This window comes from Squalius cephalus (genome assembly GCF_949319135.1).
Source record: "Squalius cephalus genome assembly, chromosome: 18".
NCBI lineage: Eukaryota > Metazoa > Chordata > Actinopteri > Cypriniformes > Leuciscidae > Squalius > Squalius cephalus.
Window position 1 is genome coordinate 28,078,460 of NC_137139.1, and position 24,899 is coordinate 28,103,358.

At 37.0% G+C, this 24,899-nt stretch overlaps 1 protein-coding gene across 5 annotated transcripts; it reads right to left on the bottom strand.

The window, feature by feature from the left end:
* Positions 1-754: 754 nt before the first annotated feature.
* Positions 755-23,074, bottom strand: agap2 (ArfGAP with GTPase domain, ankyrin repeat and PH domain 2). Of its 5 annotated transcripts, none has more exons than XM_079850378.1 (19): positions 22,743-23,074; positions 14,003-14,061; positions 13,325-13,412; positions 13,125-13,210; positions 10,865-11,006; positions 10,645-10,779; positions 10,451-10,566; positions 9,226-9,369; positions 8,689-8,769; positions 8,439-8,543; positions 6,937-7,120; positions 6,744-6,851; positions 5,647-5,784; positions 5,219-5,278; positions 4,817-4,965; positions 3,864-3,954; positions 3,533-3,755; positions 3,175-3,442; positions 755-1,538 (listed from the first exon to the last, which is right to left on the bottom strand). In XM_079850378.1, exons 1-19 carry the CDS (start codon positions 22,903-22,905, stop codon positions 1,332-1,334), a joined length of 2,547 nt encoding a protein of 848 aa, XP_079706504.1. In that variant the 5' UTR covers positions 22,906-23,074; the 3' UTR covers positions 755-1,331. The 5 variants fall into 5 exon arrangements, with proteins under 5 accessions (XP_079706504.1, XP_079706501.1, XP_079706505.1 ...); XM_079850375.1 differs by lacking the exon at positions 22,743-23,074 and adding an exon at positions 17,660-19,634; XM_079850379.1 differs by lacking the exon at positions 5,219-5,278.
* Positions 23,075-24,899: the final 1,825 nt, after the last annotated feature.

A 24,899-nucleotide genomic window follows, 5' to 3' on the forward strand; every position in this document is an offset into this window, starting at 1 on the left:
CATTAAGAAAAAACGCTCATAAATCATAAGTGATGTTTTTTTGAACATGTAAAAATGCAGAAACTTTTCTGTGATGGGATAAATGTACAGTTTGTAGGCCTACAGTATAAATAGGCTAATTGTCTATGGAATGACCCCATAAAACATGAAAACCCAATGTGTGTGTGTGTCCAGTATTTTTCTTCTGATGGCCCAAATTGAAATTGATACTGAATTTTAAGGATAATGTATCATTTATGGCGACAGAGTAATGGACATATTTGTCCCCATAATTTAGGGAATACCTGAACCACACATACACACCCACACAAATAAAATGCACATTTTTTTCTGCACAAATTTGTTCAGATGTAATTAAAGGCATCCGATCTTCTGTTGTCATCCAGGTTTCATGTTGAAGTCACAGCCACATTTTAATGTGGTCATTTGAAGGAGTGGTCTAATTTAAGAAGTGGTCAATTTAGCAACATTTTGGAAGAGTGGCTGCATGACGATTATCAGATGTGTAAATGAATTCAAAATGCAAATATGAGATAATAAGGCCAAGAAACATTATTCTATGAAGGCAATCTTACATTTATATGCATGAGCTCTGTCACTTGCTCTGACACATATAATAGCACAATTTATATTTTAACCAGCGGGATTCTCTGAAATCAAACAGGCCTTCAATGACAGTGAAGTTTTGAGGCATTATAATGTAAAAACATTAACTTTTTGATTAAAAAAAAAAGATGGAAACTTAACAAGCAGTACCAAAGAGAGGTTGAAGATCAGAGTTTATTGTCTATAGTATTTAGAAATGATGCACAATGACAAATACTATTTCTTCTGGAGTCTGGATATAAACATGTTCTTACATTACATTACCCTCAGCCATGATTTCTATTTTAAAGAACAATGGTAATGACAGTCATAATGGTAAATACATTCCCTCAGATTGCTTTGGGAAACTCTCAAGCTACATTTTTCCATGTAATGCATCTATAATACATATATTAACCAGCATATTATAAATAATATTGCTTTTTAGTTGGTAAAACAGCTTCCATTTCCTGTCAAAAGGCATGTTGAAATTTTGTAGCTGTCATTCTAAGCCTTCTAATAAGGACAATTAAGAGTTTCTTTTTTCTTTTTCCCTTTTCTGAGGAATCCGCAAGGATATACGTACAGTATATAAATACAGCCTTGTTGGCAATATTCTGGGGGGGGAGTGGGGGGGGGGGAGTGGGGGGAGGGGGGATTCACAGACGCACAGAACACACAACTCTGTATGAAGAAATAAAAATGGCCCTGGTGAAAATGTTTATGTGATCATGAACGTTCATGGGTTACGAGACCCTCCTCCTGGAATTGACACGTCCGACACTCGTGATGCTACTTTTGCGGGAGAGAACGGGAGTCGGGGAGGTGGGTGACGTCTCACTGGGACAGCCGTGCTGGACGAGAATCTCAGCACACTCTTTGCTCCCGGCTTGGCGCGCCAACGTCAGTGCGGTTCGACCTTGTGGATCCTTTGACTTCACATCACTGCCGTACTGTAGAGCAAAATGAAGCAAAAACAAACAAAAAAAGAACCTGTTAGAAATGTGCAAACAATGCAATACTGAAAGTGCAAAAGCTAAAAGGAATGGTTCAAACAAAAAAGAAAATTCTACAAAAAAGTCATTTAACACTATAAGCCTACAGTATCTCATATTTGATATGCACATTTCTAATTATCAACATGATTAAACCTTTGCTAAAAAAAACTGTCATGCACAAACTACATGCTGTCTGTTGTCTGATTGATAGTTTCTATTTTTTAGCAAGTAAAGGGCCTTTTAATGTAATTCTAAAAATGTCCACCTTCAGGTCGCGGTACATGTGACTTTCTGCTGTGAAATCGAATAATTTTTATAAAGTAAGAATAACTGTTATATTGTTATCAGTATTTTAAGATGAACACTGAAGCAACTTAGGCTTGCTTGATTACCCAAACGTAATTTTTCAGAAAAATCATGTTAAAATGTGAGTCACAAATATGATCCATCAGGATTTTGAGGAACATTTATTTTGCTCAATCATTGCATTGCATTATATGTTTTGCCCCCCCGCCCACAATAAAAACTACAGAGCTTTTATTATAAAACAAATCATTTAAATATTATCTTAATAAGACATATTATTGGGAGATATAGTGACTGATATTTATAAGCATTTTGGGAGATATAGAGTGACCACTGATATTTATATGCATTTTATGCTAGTAGTCTGCCATACTGTTATAAAAATGTCATTGATTTACAATACAAGCTTGTATTGATTGTATTGATTTACAATACAATACATCAGAATTTCATCTTACTTTTTGGCCATATAAATATCAGCATCTGGACCAAATTGCACATTTTTGCTGAGTTTGGGCCTCTGAATAAAATTTAGATTTTTTTTTTTTATCTTTGAGTATGAGCTCCATCATACTATCTGAGCCATAAAAGCCTGATGTATCAAATATGATACTCGACAAAAACACACCCTCCTCCTTCCCTCGGGTCATTTTGACCCGAAACTAATATATGCATATATATATATATATACTTTTTTTTTTTATGTAATGTTCATGGAGTGGTCCAAGACCTTTGGACTCTTGTTGAACCACGAATATACAAAAAGAGAGATAAGAGATAGGACCCAGGGGAACAGCTCATTTGCTCCATATAGAGCTATAAGGCCATCTAGTGGCAAGAGTCATGAATATCATGTTATATATTTTTTTCCATAAGAGGTCGGTAGAGACACCCAAATTGACCCAATGTGAGATATTGTGAGCTAATTTGAGCTGGTTATGCATGTATTGGAGAGTTGAATTAAATTATATTATTTATTGATAAAATCTAGTAATTTAAAGGGTACATAAAATAAAAAATAAAGCAATGAAAATGAAAAAAAAAATTGCATTAAAAATAGAAAAAATATTATCAAAATGAAATGATACAAGCTTTCTGAACAAAAAAAAAAGTATAATTCTATGGCTTCGGGTCATTTTGACCCGCGAGGGAAGGATTTGTTACAGAATGCGAGGAGAGGATTAAAAATATGTTGTCTAAAGGTTCAATAAACTGTTCCAAAAAATCTCTTATTCAAAAAAACGTTTTGGGCTTTTTATATCACATGTCAGGCTCAATAACTCACCCAGACCAGCAGCTGTGTCATGACCACGTCGCCCAGCTGGCAGGACGCATGTAATGCGCTGTGATGCTGCTGCGCTGCTCCTTCAGGCGGGATGTTGATCAGTTCCTTGGTGCTGTGCGCGAGGAGCAGCAGAAGTCTGGGAAGGTCTTTGTCGATTACTGCTTTAAGCAACCAAGTCGACATTGTGTCCTCTGAACACTGTGCGGGCAAGGGCGACACAAATGCCCGCTGTTCGTATTTGGCACGGATCCACGACTCCCTCTGCTCTCTGAGACAAACACCCAGCAAAGGTCAAATTATTACCATAGTGGCTCTGAATCATTGTCCACAATGACATTCACGGTCAAAGCCAGCTCACCTTGTTGCCTCAGGTGTCAACTTCTGGCACCCTTGGGTACATGTCTCCCAAATGCTGTTGGCCATATGATTGCCTATAGCCGAAAGCACTTTTGTAAGTTCACTGGGCCAGTCGTCCAGGTCTAGCGAGCGCACACGGGACAGGTGCGTCCCGAGGTTCCGGTGTATCCCCGAACACTCGATGCAGATTAGAGCACCGAGATTAAGACTCGCCCATGTTGGATCTGCAAGGAGAGCGTAATGTTCTCATATACTGAAAAATGACAGAGATCTCAACATTTATATTTTGTGGTTTATATTTTCATAACAAGGCATCGTTTCAGGACACTTACTTGGTGCCGCACAGTCCACACAGAGGTCGTTCCCTTTGGCATTTCGAATGGCCTGCAAGGCAACAGCTTCACTTTGGCTGTTCCTTCGAGCCTGAGAGTTAAAAATGAAGTCCATTATTTTGTGATATTGGAGAGCAAACTGTTAATATGTATAGTATATTGTTTCTTAACATGATTTACGTATATAGAAGGAATCAGTGTCCTTTATTGATTTTATTGATTATTTTATTGATTTTATTTACTGATTTTTTTTATGATTATTGCTCTTCGATTTTAGGGATATGGATATGGATATGGCTATTTTAAAGGTTCCTAATTTTGTTTTGAGGTCTCCTACAATAGGTTTACATGCATCCAAGGTAAAAAAAAAAAAAAAAAAACACTTTAATTTTCTCATAATATACATTGCAGCATCACCTTTTTTCTCACAGTGTTTGATAAAGGATTCGGTTTCTCTAAGCTCCTCCTTTTCGAGAGTCTACTCTGCTCTGATTGGTCAGATGACCCAGTCTTTTGTGATTGGTCTACCGCTCACAGCAAGTGTCAGAAACAAAACTCCCATTACCATATCTGAATTTAAGCTCCTTCAGCACTTGATACACAGTAATATGAACAGTAACAATGGCGTCAGTTTTACTGTATCAATTCCAGTGCGAGTTCTCATTCTTTGGAAAAGCAGCAAAGAGGATTTGCTTTCGCAGTGCAGAAAACATCATCTTTTCGACATGTCGACAACACAAACTAAACTCTTCCACTCTCAGCTACAACTACAGCGCTTGGGTCAAAGTAGACGTTGATCACAGGCGGCCAATGAAGACCAAGACCATTATGCAAATTTGTAACAAACCTACGTAGGTACGAAAAGTTTAGGTTTGTGTTGCAAATCTTTAAAAGATGTTCCTGATAGAGATCAGATTAGAGCTTGTTAGATAATCATTTATTGCCTTCTTTACCTTATTTCTGCTCTCACAGCTCTGTAGACTTGCAAGGATCTGGCTTTCGATGGCCTGAACCCAGGCGTCCCTGTCCTCTTGACTTTGGGCTTCAAAATGCCAGCTCTGTCCTGTGCTCGATATGATGATGAAGTCCGTGCTCTCTTCCTCTGTTTGGGCGAGAGCAACAGTTATTTACACAAGAGGAAGGGATCAATAAAAACACCCATTGTGTCCTCAGTCTAATGTATCGTCTCAGTATAATTATGTGTTTCGGGAGACAGGAACACAGACAGAAAGACTCAGATCCATTTGCTGTAATCTAATGATGTGACAAGAGATGGACATAGAGACACACACTGCAGAAAAGACAGCAAGATGGAGTCAGCTCAGCCACTCATACATTTCATACATTCAGGTTACCTGTTTTGTTAATGTTTCTCAAGCTACCAAAGCTTTTTAATTTCCACATTTTGCGCTTGGCTTGCGGTGCAAGAAATTAGTCCAGGGCAGCAGAGGATAAGAGGAAGAAAGGAAAGAAGAAAGTAAGAAGTAAAAGAGATTGTAAGAGGACCTTACAGAAAGCAATTAATCAGGTCCATACTGGATTCATAAAGGAAAAGAGAAGAAAGAAAAATTGCAAACTCTTCACAATAATACATCTGATTGCTTTAGCAGTAAAACTGGATCAAGTACGAGAGAGCTCAACGCGTTTCTGTATTTGGTTGTGTTGTGTTGTGAAACTGATGAAGATTTTTTCGTAGATTTTTTTTTCTTTCAAGCGCATTGAGCTCTCTCGGCCACTGTATCAATGTGACGTCTGTCAATCTTTCATAAATCTGATCTCTTACCCTCAGCCTGTCCAGCCGCTGCGTCTCCTTTCAGGTTAATACTTCTGTTTCGTTTTTTCTTCTTCCTGTCAGTCATCGGAGAAGACGGGATGTGTTCTTTTCCTAAGGGAGGACTTGTAGCTCCCTCAATGCTTGATTCTATTAAGATAATACAAAAAAGAGGACAGCATTTTGTCAAAACATTTCCTGAAAAAGATTTGTAACTATTCTAAAGATAAAGCCAAAGCCAAAGCCAAAATTCTAAACAATTATATATGTATTAAATATATTGAGTATATTTAAACATATTATAGTCAAATTAATATAATACTATTTTATAATGGAATTTTATTATATATATATATATATATATGCTAAATTATTCAGTGTAAGTTTAATATATATATATATATATATATATATATATATAATAAAAAAAATATATATACACAGTATATATAATAAAATTCCATTTTGTATAAATATCTATATCTATATCTATTTATAAAAATAATATCTGCTAAATGATTCAATGTAAATGTAATGTAAATAAATATATATATATATATATATATATATATATATATATATATATTATACTATTATAATATACTATATATATATAAAACATATTGCTATATTTTATAATATAATAATATACTATATTATATAATTTTTTAAATTTAATTATATAATATCATTATATTAAGTATTTTCCTGCAAAAAAAAGAATACGTCTCAATTACAGTTACAGCATTAAACACACACATTAACACTAAATGTAACTAATACAACTAAAAATACTGAATCAAACTGGAAAATACTAAATCGAAACACAGTCATGGACTGGTGTATTTATTTAACTAAATATTTCAGTGCAAAAAACGGACAAGTAAATAGAAAAGGTAACACCACTAAGTGATGTGAATCTTTAAAATGAACTGTCAAAATGATCAGATTTGCATATGAACTTGATATGAACTGAAATTCCAACAGTTGGAAACCAATGCTGGGCTACCTTCATTTCCAGGTTAGTAGCATTGCTACTTTTCATTTATAATTCTCCAAAACTGTTATAGAAGGAATGAATGGAAGGTGCAAACGAAATATTTACGCACCCACGCTGAACCCTTTATTAGACACAGATGACGGGCAACGTTTCACCCTTTGATCATTATGAAATGACAAGCCAGTTCTGGATGTCTCTTCTACAGTCAGAAGATTTGCTGGAAAGAGAGAAACCATGACAGTGAGAAACCGTTCAAATTATTTTATTTCATTTGTGAGTACATTTTAAAAGATTTCACTTACATGTAGCGCCCCCTTCAGATGACTGCTTGTCTTTACTAAGTCCATTTACACCTGGCACAGGGACAAGAGCCGGGCCAGGGGACGGCCCACCGGGAGTGACAGCGCGATGAAGACGCTTTCCTGGCACCTTTACTGTTACTCGCAATAAGTCCATCTCTTTCCCTTGAGCGTTCTGCATAAACTCCTAAAATCATAAATATATGCATAATACTGGCGTATTTGTGAGTTAGGTCATGGATTGTATTGCTCATAATATGGTATGTCAACACACTATATTATGAGTAATACAATGCATGAACCTAACTGACAAATACGCCATTTCTCTTCTACAGCCAAAAATAGCAAAACATTCAAGCTTTTAGGTTTTGTAAAGGTTTTGCAAATTTATCAGGCAATTTCATCAAAGCATTTGACAAAACATTTTCTGCACTGGATTTTAATCATTACAACACAGATTAGCTGTAAATCCACACCCAAAATATAACTATATAATTTTGTATTAATTTGTAAAAAAATATAATCACATTGAGTACTATATAATAGTATTATATAATATAATAATATTGACAATTAAAATTGTCTGGTTTAATATATTGTTTAATTATAATTTAATTATATAATATGATATTTAAATTGGTATTTAAATATTTCATTAGTGCAGTCAAATCGATTAATCGCATCTAACATAAAAGTTTTTGTTTATATAATATGTGTGTGTGTCTACATTATTATATTTATTACATATGTGTGTGTGTGTGTGTGTGTGTGTGTGTGTGGTTTGTACACACACACACACACACATATGTATACTCTATATTATATATATACTATATTTAATATAATTATACACTGCAAAAAATATTTTCATTACAAATATCTAAAATTCTTAAATCAAGAAACATTTACTTGAGAAGCTAAATCACTTAAGATATTAAGTCTTTTTTTTTTCTTCTTTTTTTTAATCTTCAAAATTAAGTGAGTTTATGCTTTTAAAAATCTGCCAGTGGGGTCAGAAAAATAAACTTAATTTAAAGGGAAAACAAGATTATTTATCTTACTTCACTGACAGATATTTTCCTTGTGTAAAGCATAAACTTGCTTAACTCTGTTCCATTTTTCTGTAAACAAGACTTAATCTCTTAAGTCATTTAGCCTCTCTACTAAATATATCTTGATTTAAGAATGTTTATATATTTGTACTGGAAAGCAAGATGAAAATACTGAGTAAGAAAGTATTTTTTTGCCGTGTATGAGTTATTTTCCTGGCAAAGGGCAATATTATTAAATACAGTTACAGCATCACACCTGAACACACTATTTTATAATAAACTAATAAATCTAAAAATGCAGTGATGAACAGCAGTATTCATTTCTGTACAAAAAAGGACAAAAAACAAAATGTGATTATAAAAACAGAAGCACACAGGAAGTATTTGCTAATGAAGGATGTGTAAAACCACTGCTCTGATGAAAACAATGGATTACAAGAAAGCATTACTCACATTTAAATTTGAATGATACATCAGCATGCCGTTGTTTGACAGCGTCACGTACTTCTTCTTCCACTCCTTATTTAAAGAGCGTTCACTGCGTTTCCACAAAGTTCCCTAACAAAGAAAAAAAAACATAGCGATTTATTTAATTATTCTTCTAATGCAATGAGACTCAAAGATGTCCAAACACTTTTCGGGGCCACTGCATTTCACAGAAGCCCCACGACACACATCCTCAAAGCTAAGATCTCACATGTACCTGTTTGATAGGAACCGACCGACTGCTCATGTCACCTCTGCTATCTGATGCTCTTTTCTCAGAGTCACTTCCACGACGGTTCTAAAATAACAGACATGTTAGATAAAGTACAGATGAGAGGAAGGCGAAACACGTAAAGGAAGGAAGACAGATGTGACTCATGAGATGAAGTGAGTGTTCGTGTGATAGAAAGTTCACAAACAGAATCTCAGACTGAAGATGCTGTCATACTTCTGTTTTTTTTTTTGTAACAACATTTGAAGGTGACGTATGTAATTTCACTAGTATCACCAAAACTTTCTCCGAAGAGGTTTCTCCATCAATTAATAGTTATCTTCACATATTAAATTTGGATGGAAGAAATTATTTTACTATAAAAATATTACACACATCACCTCAGATTACTATAATCATTTAGATATAAGGTCAACTATGCTTTAAAATCTAAATAATACAATACAACATTTTCCACACCCAGTTTCACATAATGTAACTGGCAAGATTTGACACTCTTTGTAATGAGCTCAAAGAACTAACCGCAAATAAAGAGGTCCGTCGTCGGGGCGGATTTCGTTGCGTGCCCCCGTCTCCACTTGCCCCACCCCGTATGTCTTTGTGACTTATCACAGGGGTAGAAGGCAAAGAGGAGGGGTAATCACTACTTTGACCCCCATTACTGGCCTAAGAGAGGATGATGGGACATTAAGAAGAATGAGACAGAGGTTGGTGGAATGGTGAATGGTGCAGACAGATTGATGAAGTTTTTCATAATCATTTAAAACAGTCAAATACTCAACAACAGGGGTATAAAATGTGTAATGCATCAATCTGAAATTAAAATGTATGTATTGATATGGAATTTTGTCATTTATAATTCATCTACAATAAAATATAAGCATGTCATTTTAACTTTTATTCATTTATTATAATGATTAAATTTGTGAATAATACTGGAATAATATTAATACTGATTTTGAGGTAAGCAAAGAATATGAAACTAATTAGATCAGAAAATTTTGACAAAGTAATATTTTACACCCCAACAATACTCAAGAATATTGAAAAGAACAACATGATATTGGTATTTAATTCCTTCAAATATGTCACATTATTTTATTATAATGATAAAGGGGTCAATCTCACAAAGAAATGTCAAAGAAATACAATTTGAATAAAGAAAATAGGTATACTATATTTAATAATATTTTATAATCATACATATATATATATATATATTTTTTTTTTTTTTTTCAGCCATTAAGATGTTTCATTGTGGCATTATTCTCATCAATTTTCTCCCCGAATTCACAATATTGTAATGAGAAAAAAAACTATTCAATAAGGTCTTATTTGTTAACATTAGGTTATGTATTAACTAACATGACCTAACCATGAGCAATACATTTGTTACTGTATTTGTTAGTCTTTGTTAACGTTAACTAATAAAAAAAATGCTGCCGTTCCTTGTTTGTTGTTTATGTTCTTTCACAGTGCTAATGTTAACAAATACAACTTTTGATTTTAATAATGTATTCGCAAAAAGATTAATAAATCCTGTAGGAGTGCAGTTTATTATTAGTTCATGTTAACTAATGTAGTTAATGAATGAAACCTTATTGTAAAGTGTTATCAATTTTTAAATTCAATTCATAGCAAGAAATAATAATGACTTACAACTGCACTTCACAAAACCTTTTTTTTTTTTGCATAATAGTAATGAAAATGAGATTTTCTTTAACCCAGAATTGACCCAAACAAATACCTGTCCGGGCCCTGACACTGGAGTCGAGGCCCCTGAGTGACTCGGGGAGTTTGGGAGAGATTTACAGGAGGCCAGAAGGGCGGCTTGCTTCTTGGCAGCAACGATCTTGTGAGTCACTAAGAGGGAAACAAGTTTGTCCAATCAACACTGTCATCCTGTCTGGAAGTAACATGTTATTTTGAGATGAAACTCACTTTCATGAAACACTCTGTCCACATTAAGTCCATAGGTGGCACAGGTCTCATAGTAAGTGCAGCGACGCACATCTATACACAGCTGCTGGACCCTCTTGTCCTCAATCACACGGGCGTTAGTGCTACTGATCTTATCTGCAGGAAGAAAAAACGCTCAGAGTACTCAACACCATATTGTTCAGAAAAACATCCCTGAAACCAAGACGAGTGTATCTCTTACCTTGCGTTCCAACCGCTATGATGGGGATTTCTGCTATGTTACGATGTGCACTTAGCTCACTGTAGTTCTTGTACACATCCTGGAAACTTGCTTCATTTTCCAGACTAAAAACCAGGATGAGACCATCGAGCCAGTTGCAGATCTACAATCACAAATGTAGGAATGAAAAACAGTGGGATGCCGGAAGAGTATAATGCAGAATACACTACTGTTCGAAGGTTTGGGGTCAGCAATTTTCTTTTGGAATTGATCAAACGTTAAAGTAAAGATATTTATAATGTTACAAAAACAATTCTATTTCAAATATTTCTATTCATCAAAGAATCCTAAAAAAATTTGATCATGGTTTCTACAAAAAAATATTAACCGGCATTAACCGGTTTTCAACATTGATAATAATAAGAAATGTTTCTTGAGCAGCAAATCAGCATATTAGAATGATTTCTGAAGGATCATGTGACACTGAAGACTGGCGTAATGATGCTGAAAATTCAGCTTTGATCACAGGAATAAATTACATTTTAAAATATATTCAAACAGTTCTTTTCCACTTTAATAAGATTTCACAGTATTATTGTTTTTTACTGTATTTTTGAGCACATAAATGCTGCCTTGATGGCTGCTGCTTTCAATAACATCATTTTTTACAGACCCCAAATGGTAGTGTACATACAAATATATTCTACACAAGTACGTGCAGGCAAATGCTTCTTGTTACAAGAGCTCAATTTCATGCATCAGTCCAAAATGTGTAAAAAGCATAAATAACACAACATGAGAAAGCAGCATTCTCAAGCTCTCCAACAGGCTGTTGGAGAAAATATAAAAATGTACACAAACGAAAATATTAACAATACAATAAACTATAACGGTGTAAAAAAGTCAGATTAAGGTAGCTACAAGTATTATGCAGTTACATGTCAATGACTTGTACAAATAACTCAAATATCAGGTGTGGGTAAATTAAAGGGATAATTATGTCATTATTTACTCTCCCTCATGTCGTTCCAAACCCGAACAATTTTCGTTCATCTTCAGCACATGAAGAAGATATTTTTGATGAAATCTGAGAGCTTTCTGTCCCTCCATTGACAGCTACGCAACTACCACTTTAACGTTTCAAAAAGTTCATTAAGAGATTGTAAAACTACTCCATATGAAATGAGCGGTTTAGTCCAAATTTTCTGAAGAGACTCGATCGCTTTATATGATGAACAGATTTAATTTAGGCTTTTATTCAGAAGTAAACATGGATCAGCGAACATAAACAGAAGATCAACGTGTGAAAACAAACCTCATTGGTTCTCGCTGAAGCTCAAACGTGCTGCGTAACACTAGAATAAACCTCATTGGTTCTTGTTGAAGCTCAAACATGCTGCGTAACACTAGAATAAACCTCATTGGTTCTCGCTAAAGCTCAAACATGCTGCGTAACACTAGAATAAACCTCATTGGTTCTTGTGGAAGCTCAAACATGCTGCGTAACACTAGAATAAACCTCATTGGTTCTCGCTAAAGCTCAAACGTGCTGCGTAACACGAGAATAAACCTTATTGGTTCTCGCATATCAAGCAAACATGCTTGAACATTTTTCCGTTTGTGTTTATTTTTGAAAAAAAGCCTAAATTCGTCTCTTCAGAAATTCTGGACTAAACCGCTCATTTCATATGGATTAGTTTTACGATTTCCATTTTAAGTTTTTGAAGTGTCAAAGTGGTAGTTGCGTAGCTGTCAACGGAGGGACAGAAAACTCTCAGATTTCATCAAAAAGATCTTCATTTGTGCTCCAAAGATCGAAAGTCGTACGTGTTTGGAACAACTTGAGGGAGAGTAATTAATGACAGAATTTTTATTTTTGGGCGAACTATCCCTTTAAGTGTGATTTTGCAAGCACAATCGTTTTGCATTTTGGTCTATGGATCTGCCTGAAGTGTACATATTGAGTAGACTTGCTCTCTCGGTCAAAATTAAGGGGTCGAGGGTCTGTCCAAATAAACTTCCCTCGACTTTCAACGGACTTTAAAATAGAGGCAGGGATTCCCCCAAAGGGGAAGTCCACAAGTGTAAAAACGGAATTAAATGCAGCTTGGTTTAATGGCACGAACAACTTGCTGTAGGTTTATTACCGCTGTAGGTTTATTACGGCCACACTAATGTTAAGTATGAAAAGCAGGAGATGCACACTTGCATTGGCCAAATATTTTTGTTGTGCAGACAGTATGTTCCTGACTCAAGTGTTCACAGGGAAATATTCACACACCTGTGCACTTGGTGGACCAGATTCCTCTCGAATCAGCAATAACTGACTCTGTCCCTCCACCAACACTTCTTTTTTATATCTTCCCCCTTCCAGAGAAGAAAAAGAGGACAAAGTCAAAAGACAAGAGATCAATTATAATGCATCTAAACGGTTAAAATGACAGTCTTCGAAAAGGAGGTGAGAAAGAACAAAGTTCTCACCCTCATGTGATTCAAGTGGAAGGTAACTTCCTGTGATGAATCTGTTTACCAGAGCAGATTTTCCACTGCGAAGGCTACCCAGAACCCCCTGCATGCGGCAGAAAGAATCATATTTTTAATCATCACTTCAAAAAACAGAATATAGAGCATCTGACATTGTTGAGATCTAATCTGAAACTCCCGAGGAGACACATTTGAGACCTAATTGAAATTTTAGCAAAAGTCTTTATTTGTGCTCTTTTAATTTTGTTAAAGTTTAGAAAAGAATTCTGATCTTTTTTTCTTTTTTCTTCCTACAGTCAAAGATGTATCCTTACTCATCAGCATGACAAAAATTCAAAATAAATCTTCATGGTAACACTTTATTTTACAGTGTCCTTGTTACACGTTACATGTAGTTTCTATAGTAATTACTATAGATTATGCATAATTACATGCAACAAACCCTAAACCAAACCTAATCTTAACCCTATATAGTAAGTACATGTAATTAATTAATATTACTCAGTACTTAAATGTATAATTACACTGTAACAAGACATTAAAATAAAGTGCAACCATCTTCTTTTTAGTGCACTTAACCAACTGAAATATTGTTTTTATAGATGTATGCCTAAAAAAAATGTACTTCTTGTTTATATGCTTAAGGAATAAAAAAAACTGTTTAGGTTATCTCACCAATCGCAGTTCTGGAATAGCGCGAGTTAAGGTCCATTCCTGGCTATTGGCACATGATGCTGAAAAAAGAAAAGTCAAAGTTAAGTCTTAACTTCAAAACAATGAAGACAATTCCAGGGCATTCCTATGCAGTAGATAAGATGTTTTAAGTGGCTATTAATGTGTTGCTAGCTATCCAGTTGAATGGCTTTTAATGTGTTGCTATGCAGTTGCTAGGGTCTTTTAAGTGGTTGCCCTAGTTAAAAGAGCCCATCCCCAAGTTCAATATTTTATAGTAAAAAAGCTTCCCCCTTTTGACTGAAGTGGTGGGGTTAGTGTTACCAAATTCGGTACATATACTGATCTAAATTAACTTCATTAGCTCTGCCCAACAGGAGGTCAAATATTTTGGATTGAATGTGGATTTCTTGTAATAAATTTTTTTCTTACTCCTCCAAGGCGATTCATGTGATCATCACCAAACTTTGTCAACATTAGGCCAAAACATTAAAGATGCTGAATTGCTAACATATTTTTGATATCTCAAACAGAGTTGCCATGGTGTGGGATTAAATGAATGAAAAAAAAAGCAATCAGGGAGTGTATTATATCTCCATAAGCGCATTGTCTAATTTAGATCACATTAAGGTTTGGTCATATTCTGATTTGAGGTGATTAGCAAGCAACCACTAATAAAAGTACAACAGAAAAATAGATGAATCAATCATATAACAAAAAAAGAGATGGAATATGTGCTGATTTATTAATATTATGTTAAAAACATATGCAAAAATGTATTTAAAATACATTTATTCATACTAAGTATACTACAAAGCCATTAACATATTTACTGAGACTTATGATACAAATTTTATATTTAAAATTTACTTGGAGTACCTCTTTATTGAACAATGCACATTTCTTAATATTAAGTCACAAATGTGTTTTAATATCACTATTAGTAAGAACAGTATGATCTCTGTATAATATCAGTCTTTAAATGCAAGATATTTAAAGTGTACATGAAGTATACTTGCAATAGTTCCACTTTAGCACAATCAAATATACTTAAGTATATCTATAGTTGGACCTCAGCACAATTTCCGGATAGAAACTAAAGTGCATTAGGGACAAAATTAGTTTTACAGACTTTAAGTATACCAATTTAGTATAGCAACAGTACAGTTGCAGGGTATTTTTATTTATAAGTGCATGAATGTGTGAATGTATTTGCAGTATACTTAGCATACAATAAATGTATTTCAAATACATTTTGGCATATTTATTTTTTCACAATGGGTGAGCCAGCTACTGAATTTGTTTTCTAAAAAAAGATCTCTCATATTGATCTACAGCTTAAATCCCCTCGTTCTGACCCTTGATGTCAGTGACGTGAAACTTCAGATGACTCACTTACAGGAAGAGCGAGTTTGACACGACTGAATGATCATACAGTGATCACAACATTCAGAACCTCCAAGCACTGAGCAGCAGAGTTAACAACGTTATCACCTCCCTTCACGTCAAGCCACATTATCTAAAGTCAGGAGCGATGATACAGTTGGTTTCTTACGCCAATCTGTGACCATTTAAACACAGATCATGCGTTGCCCTTTTGTTGCACATTTCTATTCTGCATCGAAGTGAAATTTGATTGCACCTTCGCCTCGGATGACAGTTCATCTGGAGGTGTTATAAATCTCTGGTAATTCACAGGGCGTGAAGGACTGCAGGTGTATCCGAGCAGCAGAGAGCACCCACACCCCTCTCCGGTTTATATTGGAAGTCTTAGCACACTCTCACTTTTTTTCACCGGCGGCTCAGACCCGGCACCCAGTGATAGACGGGCCTGTCACCTTGTTTTTTGTGTAGCTGCACAGCTGTGGGTGCATCAAGCGGCGGATGAGAGGCAAAAGATGCTTTTGTTAAGGGGGGAGGATCGGTGCGATACACCCTTGTGACCGGCGTGGACTGATTAAAGCAGCTCACGACACACAGATGCAGGAGATCGGCGTACGATCTGAGTTGGCACTCATGCCGTTTGCAGTTTCCTCTCTCACACGCCACCCACGACACAAACGGAAGAGGTTTAACCCCCTCCGAATTCAGCGCAATTCTATGAGGTCATTGTACGGCGGGGCACATCAGGAGTCCAGCCAGTGCGGTTAGACAGTGTGATCCTTATGTGCCATATACAACACGCCACCCCCTCCATCTAAACGGACGCTCTATGTGACACATTCTGGTCTCTCTCTTTTTCAAAAGGACCCCTCCTCGCATACCCTCACTCCCATTCATTTCATGTGTGGCTCGTTCCCTCGCATAACACAGCCACACAACAGGCAACTCTCTCAGCCCTCCCTGTTGCCATGACAACCCCACCTCCAGCCGCTGCTTCTGTTCACTCGGAGAACACATACGTAAATATTTTGTGTGCGCATGCGTCGTGTGTGCAGACACATCAGACCTTTTGCTCGTAGCATTTTGACCACACACACACACACACACCTATATCGAGTTCCACTCGTGCAATTATCAATCGCATCCTACAAAATAGGAAACCTAATTATCAAATCTATATTGTCGAGAAATGCAGATGTTTGAAAAGAAGCCTTTGTTCAACAAGCTCCGCATATAAATTAGTTGAACTTGAAGGCATCTCTGCAAGATCATAGTCGATCATTTGAAGAAAAACAGACTTAATTTGCTAGGGTGGATTTAAAATGCATGTGGCTGAATTTAAGAACATCCATCCAATTGCCTGTTGATTCAGATACTGCTTTATGTCATTTAAAATGTTTCTTCACTACAGAAATCAGTGCTTTCCCTTCAGTTTAGAGTGCTAAAATTCATGGCTGGATATGGCTTTAAATGAAGAGACTGGTGATGAAAGGACTGAAGCTTCCGTGAAAGAATGAGACCAGAATACAGGAAGTGGGCGGAACATCAAAGATGGGATTAGGATGTTGGGCAAAATTATGCTGCCTGTGGCATGGGTATTATCAAATTTATTTCCCATTCCAATTTTTCCAGTGCAGAAACAGAAACAGTAGGGGGTGGTTGTAAATAAAAGACCAGTATGCTTTCAGCATCTTAACTCCACAACCCTAGGCATTAGAATTAATTACCAGAATTCCTTAAATGTGTGTACAGACTTAAACATGTCAATTTTTTAAAAATGAATGCAAATTAAAACATCAGGATTCTTCACTTTAAAGGAATAGTTCACCAAATAATAAAAACTGTCACCATTTCCTTAGACTCATTTCATTCCAAACATGTATGTCTTTCAATCTTCTGTGGAACACAAAAGATCCTTTTAAAAATGTCCTTTTTTTTTTCTCAGACATGAAAAGTCAATGGGGTCCCATGTTGTTTTGGACTTTCATTGCATAGACAAAAAAAGATAGTTAAAATATTTTTCAAAAGAAGACCGTAAGTCATTCAGGTTTGGAATTACATGGTAAATGATGAACACATTTAAATATTTGGGTGAACAATTCCTTTGATATAAACATAACATTCAGAAAACATGATGCATTCTTTATGCAAAGAATCCCTCATTTTCTAAATGTGCAAGCTACCCAGTGTGTCCCCCTCCCATTTTCAGAAACAATCCTGCTTCTACTTATCTGAGAGTTTGAGTTGTGTATGGGTGAGAAAGCCATGTTCTCCTACCTTCCTCTTCACTGGATTCCCTCTGAATGGTGCTATAGACTGGGGTCACAATGGTTGCACTGGTTGCAACTGGAGTGCTCTTGGTAAAAATGCCACTAATAAATCTTAGCATCTTGCGGTCACGTGCTGAAGCCCCCTGGGACTGAGCTGTTCTAAAGTCAGATACCATTTGACCACCTTTGCACTTAAGGAGGTCCTCAGACAGACAATTCAAGTCGCTGTTGTCCAGGGTGCGACTCTTTCCTTTGCGTTGAGGCTTGGTAATCAAGGCGATAGGGGTCGGAAGAGATGTAGATCCTGCCTTTAATCTCTCGGCTCGAGGGCTTTGGGTTCGCATGGCTATGATGTCCCCTTCAGTGGGCCTCTTCATCCCAATAACCCCTTTGAGGTCTTCATCGCAAGTTTTCACCTCGCTTACAGCCCATGATGCCCGGAAAGATCCAGGAGTCGGGCTGGTTGGGGACTGAATCCTGGTCCGACTGTCCTTACGGTCAAGGCTCTTTGAGGAGGCATGGATGCTCTCTCTGGACTCCTTAACTTCACGACCACCGCCATGAGCTTTAAGGAGAGAAACGGGACGCTGAGTCGCACGGACCGGGATGTCACCCAGATGTCTGGCTATATCTCGGGGAAAAGAGGTTTGGGACATCCCGGGGGATTCTCTGGCTCTTCCATTCTCTGTGGTGGGTGAGATCATTGATTTTTGTCTATCACCAGGGTGAACACCATCTGCAAAATGTGCCTTGTCCTCCCTTGGGCTTTGGAGTATTTCCTGTTCCACTGAGAATTTGACAGATTCTCCAGCTTCCAGCTCCACAGCCTCACCCATTTTCTGGCGTTCCTGGCCCTCATTATTGGATCCAGGGTGCTTGAGATGTTTCGCTCCATCAGCATCGTACACCGCTCCCTCCACAGCTGGCCTGGACTTCTCCAACTCATTTTCCTCAGTGGTTTCTACCTTCACCAAGGTGAGGGAGATAAGGTAGGTGGTTTTTGACTGTGACGTCCCGCTTCGGTTCATGTGGTCCAGAATTTCTCAGCAGATCAAGGACAGAAAATTAATCAAATAATCTTGTTATTCACTTGTTCAATGGCTTCCACAGCAGGAGAAAAAAATCACGGAATTCATAGAGAAAAAAAAGACAGTTCAAGCAAGTGTGTCAAAAAGAAGTAAACCGCGACCTTGTTTCCTAAAGTGGGAAAAAAATTAGCTAATGTCCTTTGTGCTCTTTCACACCATGTTTCTTCCCAGACTTCGTATTGCTGTTCTCTGGTCCTCTCACACCTATTTTAAGCATGCAGACATGTGCCCAGCTCTCCACACCTGCATGAAAAGCATTCTCACGATTCCATTGACTACATTCAACAAGAGGCAGATTCAAAGGCAAAAATGACAATGCACAAGATGGAAACAGGATCGAAAATTCCTTCAAGGATGACAAAGAGTAAAATTACATCTGTGAGACATGCAGAGCTGTTAACCTCAGATCAAGGCACATCGTTTCACCAACCTGCTCCACAGCGTGTGGAGGAGACGCTGACAGACTGAAGAGTCGAACTGAGGAGTCAGTCTACATGCCACATGGATCGGTGGAAACGTTTACAGCAAGTCCACAGAGAGAGATCCTAGTGTCCCTAAACAGAGTCTATCCATCACGCCTCCGGTGATCGGTGCGTCAAGCAGTCGGGGATGTCAATAATGCAAACGCGCGAGACAATCATGCTTCATTCTAGAGAAGAAGGTGCATCTCACGCTAAGGGTTTCGACGAGTCACGCATCATGAACAAGGGTCTCTCAGATCTCTCCAGTGGAAGGTCTTCTTCAAACCCACGCAGAACGGCACCGTGCAGGAATACCCTGCTTCTCTCTCCATCTCCTGCTTCTCTCTCTCTCTCTCTCTCTCTCTCTCTCTCTCTCTCTCTGCCCTTGTCACCAGCCAGACAGCTCCCAGCCCCTGCTTTCCACAGCCTGCTACCCCCTCCTCTCATTCTCCCTCCCTCCCTCGCCTTCTCCCTCTCTTTTCTCTCGCTCGCACGCTCTCTCCTGCTTAAAAAGCGAGAATCAGTGATGTGTTGAGGAATAAAGACAGACTGTAAAGCTTGCAAGGTTCTGACAAGGAAAAGAGGTCAACGCAGCACAAGAAAAACACAAATATGAGTGGTTAGGTGCAAAGCTAATCAAGACTGACACATCAATGAGGCAAATTTTGCACTCGATACAGCGCTGTATCAGGCAGCAATGTGCCACATATCACAGTCACAGTCAGTACAGTGATTCAAGAGCCGCCGTGTCCCCCACCTTTCCTGTCCTAGACACTGAGCTTGCTTGTTACCAAGGTATTCCGAGGCTAAACTCCTCCTCCTTCATGCACTGATTCCATCTAGTCTCCCGTTCGCTATCTCCATATCTAACCCCCTGCTATGTGTACCAACTGTCCTTGCAAAGGTGTGTATGAATGAGTAGGTGATTGAGTGAGGGCATGCAATATTATTGACAATTTATTGATTGATCTGTTCAAATGTGCTTGATTGGAGTCAATACTACACTCGAATTCATTCAATAACTGGGATGAGAGTAAAAAAAAAAAAAAATCAATGTGTCCTACACAAAACACAAGACTCTCTCTCTCTCTCTCTCTCTCTCTCTCTCTATATATATATATATATAGTATGTGTGTGTGTGTGTACATATATATATATATATATATATATACATTACAAAAAATAATCTTGTAAAGGGAGTTTAATTTTTAAAATGTTAATTAGCAGTCATATAAAGTTCACAAATCAATAATATATTACATTGATTGCTATCAATCATGAAGACAGGTGTCATGCAGAACACAATTCAGCAACATTTAGGAAGAGGGCATGCAGTTACTTGTATGTGAATGTCTCTCATTTGTTGTTCTTTTTATTGATTTGCTACTTTATTGCATATAAAGAAGAATTTAGTGACTATTACTATTGCTCATAGTTAAGTTCAAGAGACAGTTCCCTCGAAATGTTTAATTCCATCATCATTTACTCACCTTCATGTCCTTCCAAACATTACTTTCTTCTGTGGAACACAAAATAATATATTTTGAAGAACATTTGGAACTAAACAACATAGAACCCATTTCAGCATATGATCTTATTTTGTGTTCCACAGAAAAACAAAATGCATACAGGTTTGGAATGGCATGAGTAAATGATGACAAAAATTACCGTAACTACCAACCAGAAAACCCTAGTAACCACATAGCAACACCCTGGCAACCACAGGCAAGCACCACTCATATTTTTATCAGAAAATGCAAAGCTTTAGTTTATTTATATAATATATATTCTAATATTTCATGGTAGACATTCCTTGGACTCTTTCTTGGAGAATTCGCACTCATAAATATATTTTCCCCTTTCTCTCTCCCCCATACATCGCTGTCACTCTGCCTGTCTCCCACTCTCTTGGCTCCCTGCAGTAATCAACATTTAAATGTGTCAGTCCTATTCGCAAATCCCAATGCTCAGAAGCCAACAGCAATGACTTCCCCTTTACAGTTTCCTTCACTTTCATTTTATTCCCATCAAGCATCATTTGAATCATCATATGACTATGTGGGCTAAATTAATATATTCAAAGATCATCCATACTATTTCATCTTGTCTGTTCTGCAACTTTGTTTACAGAATATCATTATAGATGCAGGTTAATGCAAGTGTGAACAACTTTCTCCAGGAAAATGATCAAATGTGTGAAAAAATCTGAGCAATATCTAGGGACTGCAATACCATAGAAACAAGAAATCCATATAATAAGCATCCAGAATGCCATAGCAATCATCCAGAATACCCTAGCAATCATCCAGAATACCCTAGCAATCATCCAGAATACCCTAGCAATCATCCAGAATACCCTAGCATCATTGCGGCAAGTTTTGCATGGGTAAGTACCATACAAATCGTGTTTAATTTTGGTTTTGGTTTAAAGAGACAAAATGTCGGTGAGATTCTGCTGATTGATGGCATCTTCATATTGAGCTGAGACCTAGAGTGACAGATGCATTAATGCTCACAAGAGGAAGTGTGAGGAGGAAGTAAATTATAAGGAGCATCGACAAACACTATATTAAAGATGCATTAGTTTCTGTTACCATAAATTCCAAACTAAAAACATGCACTGCGCGGATGTTTACTGCTAACACGATTTATAAATGTTGCATCTTAAAATAACTGCTTAAACTTTACAGCCGGCTCATTTGGCTAGAGCTTCGATGGATTGCCAGATTTCTCAGTCAAACAAAGAAAAGCGGAATCTTATGGAAAACTAAAAATAATGGGGTCAGATAAGGAGAGTAAGAGTATAGCACTGTAGACAGGTGGAGACTGACTGAGATGAAGAGGATGTGGCTTTCGTGGGCAGCAAGACAGCGTCAGACAGGAAATGGACCAGCACTTCGTGTTCAAAAGCCTGCCACCATGACGACGTCTCTAAGATGGTGCTAATGTTTCAACCTGGGCCTCTTTAAACTAACATCCACCATTCTGATTCAACATCCGGACTGTAGTAACAGTTCATCATCACAGTCTAATGGTGGAGCATGTGCATTTGCAGATGTCTGCTGGTTATATAATCCAATTTAACACGAGTTAAAGCATTTATATTCCTTTTTATATGTCTGCCTTCTCTAAAATATACAGTTGGGACATTTTAGAATTTGATATTATTTCAAAACTCAAGATAATGCACATAATACTGCAAAAGTGGAACAATCAATAGCAGTCAAACCATGTAAAAAAGCCCAATTCCTTGAATTTTTATCTCACACAAGGAGCTGTGATTAACTCATTTCCAGAATGAATAGTAAACTTGTTCTTCTCTGAGAATTATTTAGATATGCCTTTCTATCAACATAGATTTTCAACTCAAACAACATGCTGTTTACGTGCAAGTCAGACTCCTCGGTAAGGACCTCCTAAGGACCTGAAGTAAACATCACACTTTGCAAAATGGTACGGGAATCTATCAGCATGTTTTCTAGAGGACAAAATAAATAATCTCATGATATTTATGAGACTTTTCCAGTTAACTCAGGCTCACCTTGTATGCTGTGAAGGAAAACCTTTAGTCCTGTCCTGAGCTGCTGGTCCTCAACCCTCTCCAGCTGTTTGAGAAATTTGTTTAGAGTTTTCTGCAAGCTTTCATGTCTTCTCACCTCAGCTCTAATTGCAGTCGAGTTAACAACTTTATTTGTGCTATTCATATTTAGACCAATGTGACTGCTTAAAACGCATGGAGTTTCTCCTGTAACCCATCAGCATTTCCTGCCCGTTCTTTCATGTCAATGTCACGTACAGCAGCAAAACGTTGTTCAAACTCTAAAGCATGCAGCTCAGAGCAGAAGTAGTTTTGCTTGCACGAATTTCCTCTCTCTCTCTCTCTCTCTCTCTCTCTCTCTCTCTCTATACGAAATCACTTCCTGATTTTAAAAAGTGTCACCATCTCATAGGCTGCTTTCTCACAAACAGGATTTTGTGGTAAATTCAAGACAACCGTTTTAAAAAAATAGGGTTTCAAAAAGGCAGCCTCAAATGCATAATCAGATTTAGAGCTGTAAAACCTCAGAACTGATAATGAGAAATAAATACATTATGAGGAAACTGGGGCTAGTTGTCACATGCTGTTTGACAGACAAGTGAATTTTTCATAAATGTCACATTTTATCACATTAATACTGGGGGCAAAAAGAAGTAATTTCATACAATTAATTAAGTATAATAAATGTTGTTATCCTAATAATGCTTAGATTTTGATTTATTTATTTTGATTTCATATTACAGGATTTTTAATATAAGGTTCTCATTAAGTGTCGACATGTGTTTATTTAATGTATGTGCCTAAACATTAATTGACATTCAAAAATAAACCTATCCTGAGAGATATTGACTGAACTGGGAAGTGTGACAACTTGTCTCAGCCTCAGTCAGATCCATACAATATTAAGATATTTGGCATTTACGGGAATCTGTTGCACGAGATGAGAATACATACATAAACAAAAATGTCGTAGTGTCTAGTTCAGGCCTTCACGGTGTCTGATGTAGAGAGGGCCTATCTTTATCATCAGTCCTCAATGCAGCATCCCGTGTCTCACAAGCCCGTGATGGTAGAGGGCGGGGCGAAGTGTGACGTTGTTTGTTGCTACTCTGCTCAGCCAATGAAGCTCGAGCAGCACACACGTGACGCTTCAGCGCTGGTTTAAATATCAGTCCACAAGGTTCAGTATTTACTATAATCATTAATCAAATCAGCGCCCTCTTATTATTACATCAGAAACACTAATATTCAGAAGCGTTATTAAACAAATTCACGTTAAACGTGAAAATGATAGCTTTGTGTTTTAGAAAATACTTGCCTTTCATGAAGCACGCATGTTTGCAGACAGGTGAGCAAATGTACTATAAAATCGTCCCTGATCATGTCTCTTCAATTAAATGAAGGTTTTCAATTAAATGTCTTTAACTGAGTATGTTGGCCGCTCTAGGCTAATTAATTTGGAACTACAGTATGAAAACATGCGCGTGGTATTTGCTATCGCGAGATTTAATGATAATTAAATTTCGTGCTTAATATTAGAAAATAATAATTGAATTAATAAATTATTTAATAGCTTAATTGTGTGATATAAAACATTGATTTAAATGATAATTAAATTTTGACACTTCCTTGATTTAAAAAGATGTGACGATTAGAAAGGGAAGAAATATTTAGATTTTTTTTTACGATGGCTGTTGTTTGTAAAACTCTTAATATAGCAGGTTTTATTTCAATAAAAATTATGTTTAAATTGTATGCTTAGGAGGACATTCCTACAAACAAAGCACATGAGTGAAAGTTCTGCCGCTAGAGGGTCTGCGGCTCCGGTTGACGTCACCGGCTAGCTCAGCCCAGGTGATCATGGGAACCGATTTCCGCGAATCAGTTCTTTTGAAAGGTAATTTCAAAGAATCAATTAAAAACGATTCAGTGATTCATTTCTTTCATGACCCAAATTCGTCATCGTCACGTCGTAGACATTAATTCCAAAAACGTTTATGTTTTTTTACGTTTCATTTGAGGTACAATGTTCTTTTACAGAACTCGGCATAACAGATAGCGGTTTATTGCCTCCTGGATGCGCGCGCATCCGGTATTGTTTGTATACAAGAAACCCGTGTATCTATTGTGAATTCATGTGTCTTAGTTCAGTTTGTTTCA

What these genes read in the sequence shown, in the direction of transcription:
- agap2 (XM_079850375.1), bottom strand. Translation starts at nt 18,680, where the DNA reads ATGAACCGAAGCGGGACGTCACAGTCAAAAACCACCTACCTTATCTCC. An exon ending in TCCACTTGAATCACATGAGG is followed by an intron (nt 13,211 to 13,324) that starts GTGAGAACTTTG and finishes CTTCTCTGGAAG; the next exon opens with GGGGAAGATATAAAAAAGAA. An exon ending in TGTATCATTCAAATTTAAAT is followed by an intron (nt 7,121 to 8,438) that starts GTGAGTAATGCT and finishes TTATGATTTTAG; the next exon opens with GAGTTTATGCAGAACGCTCA.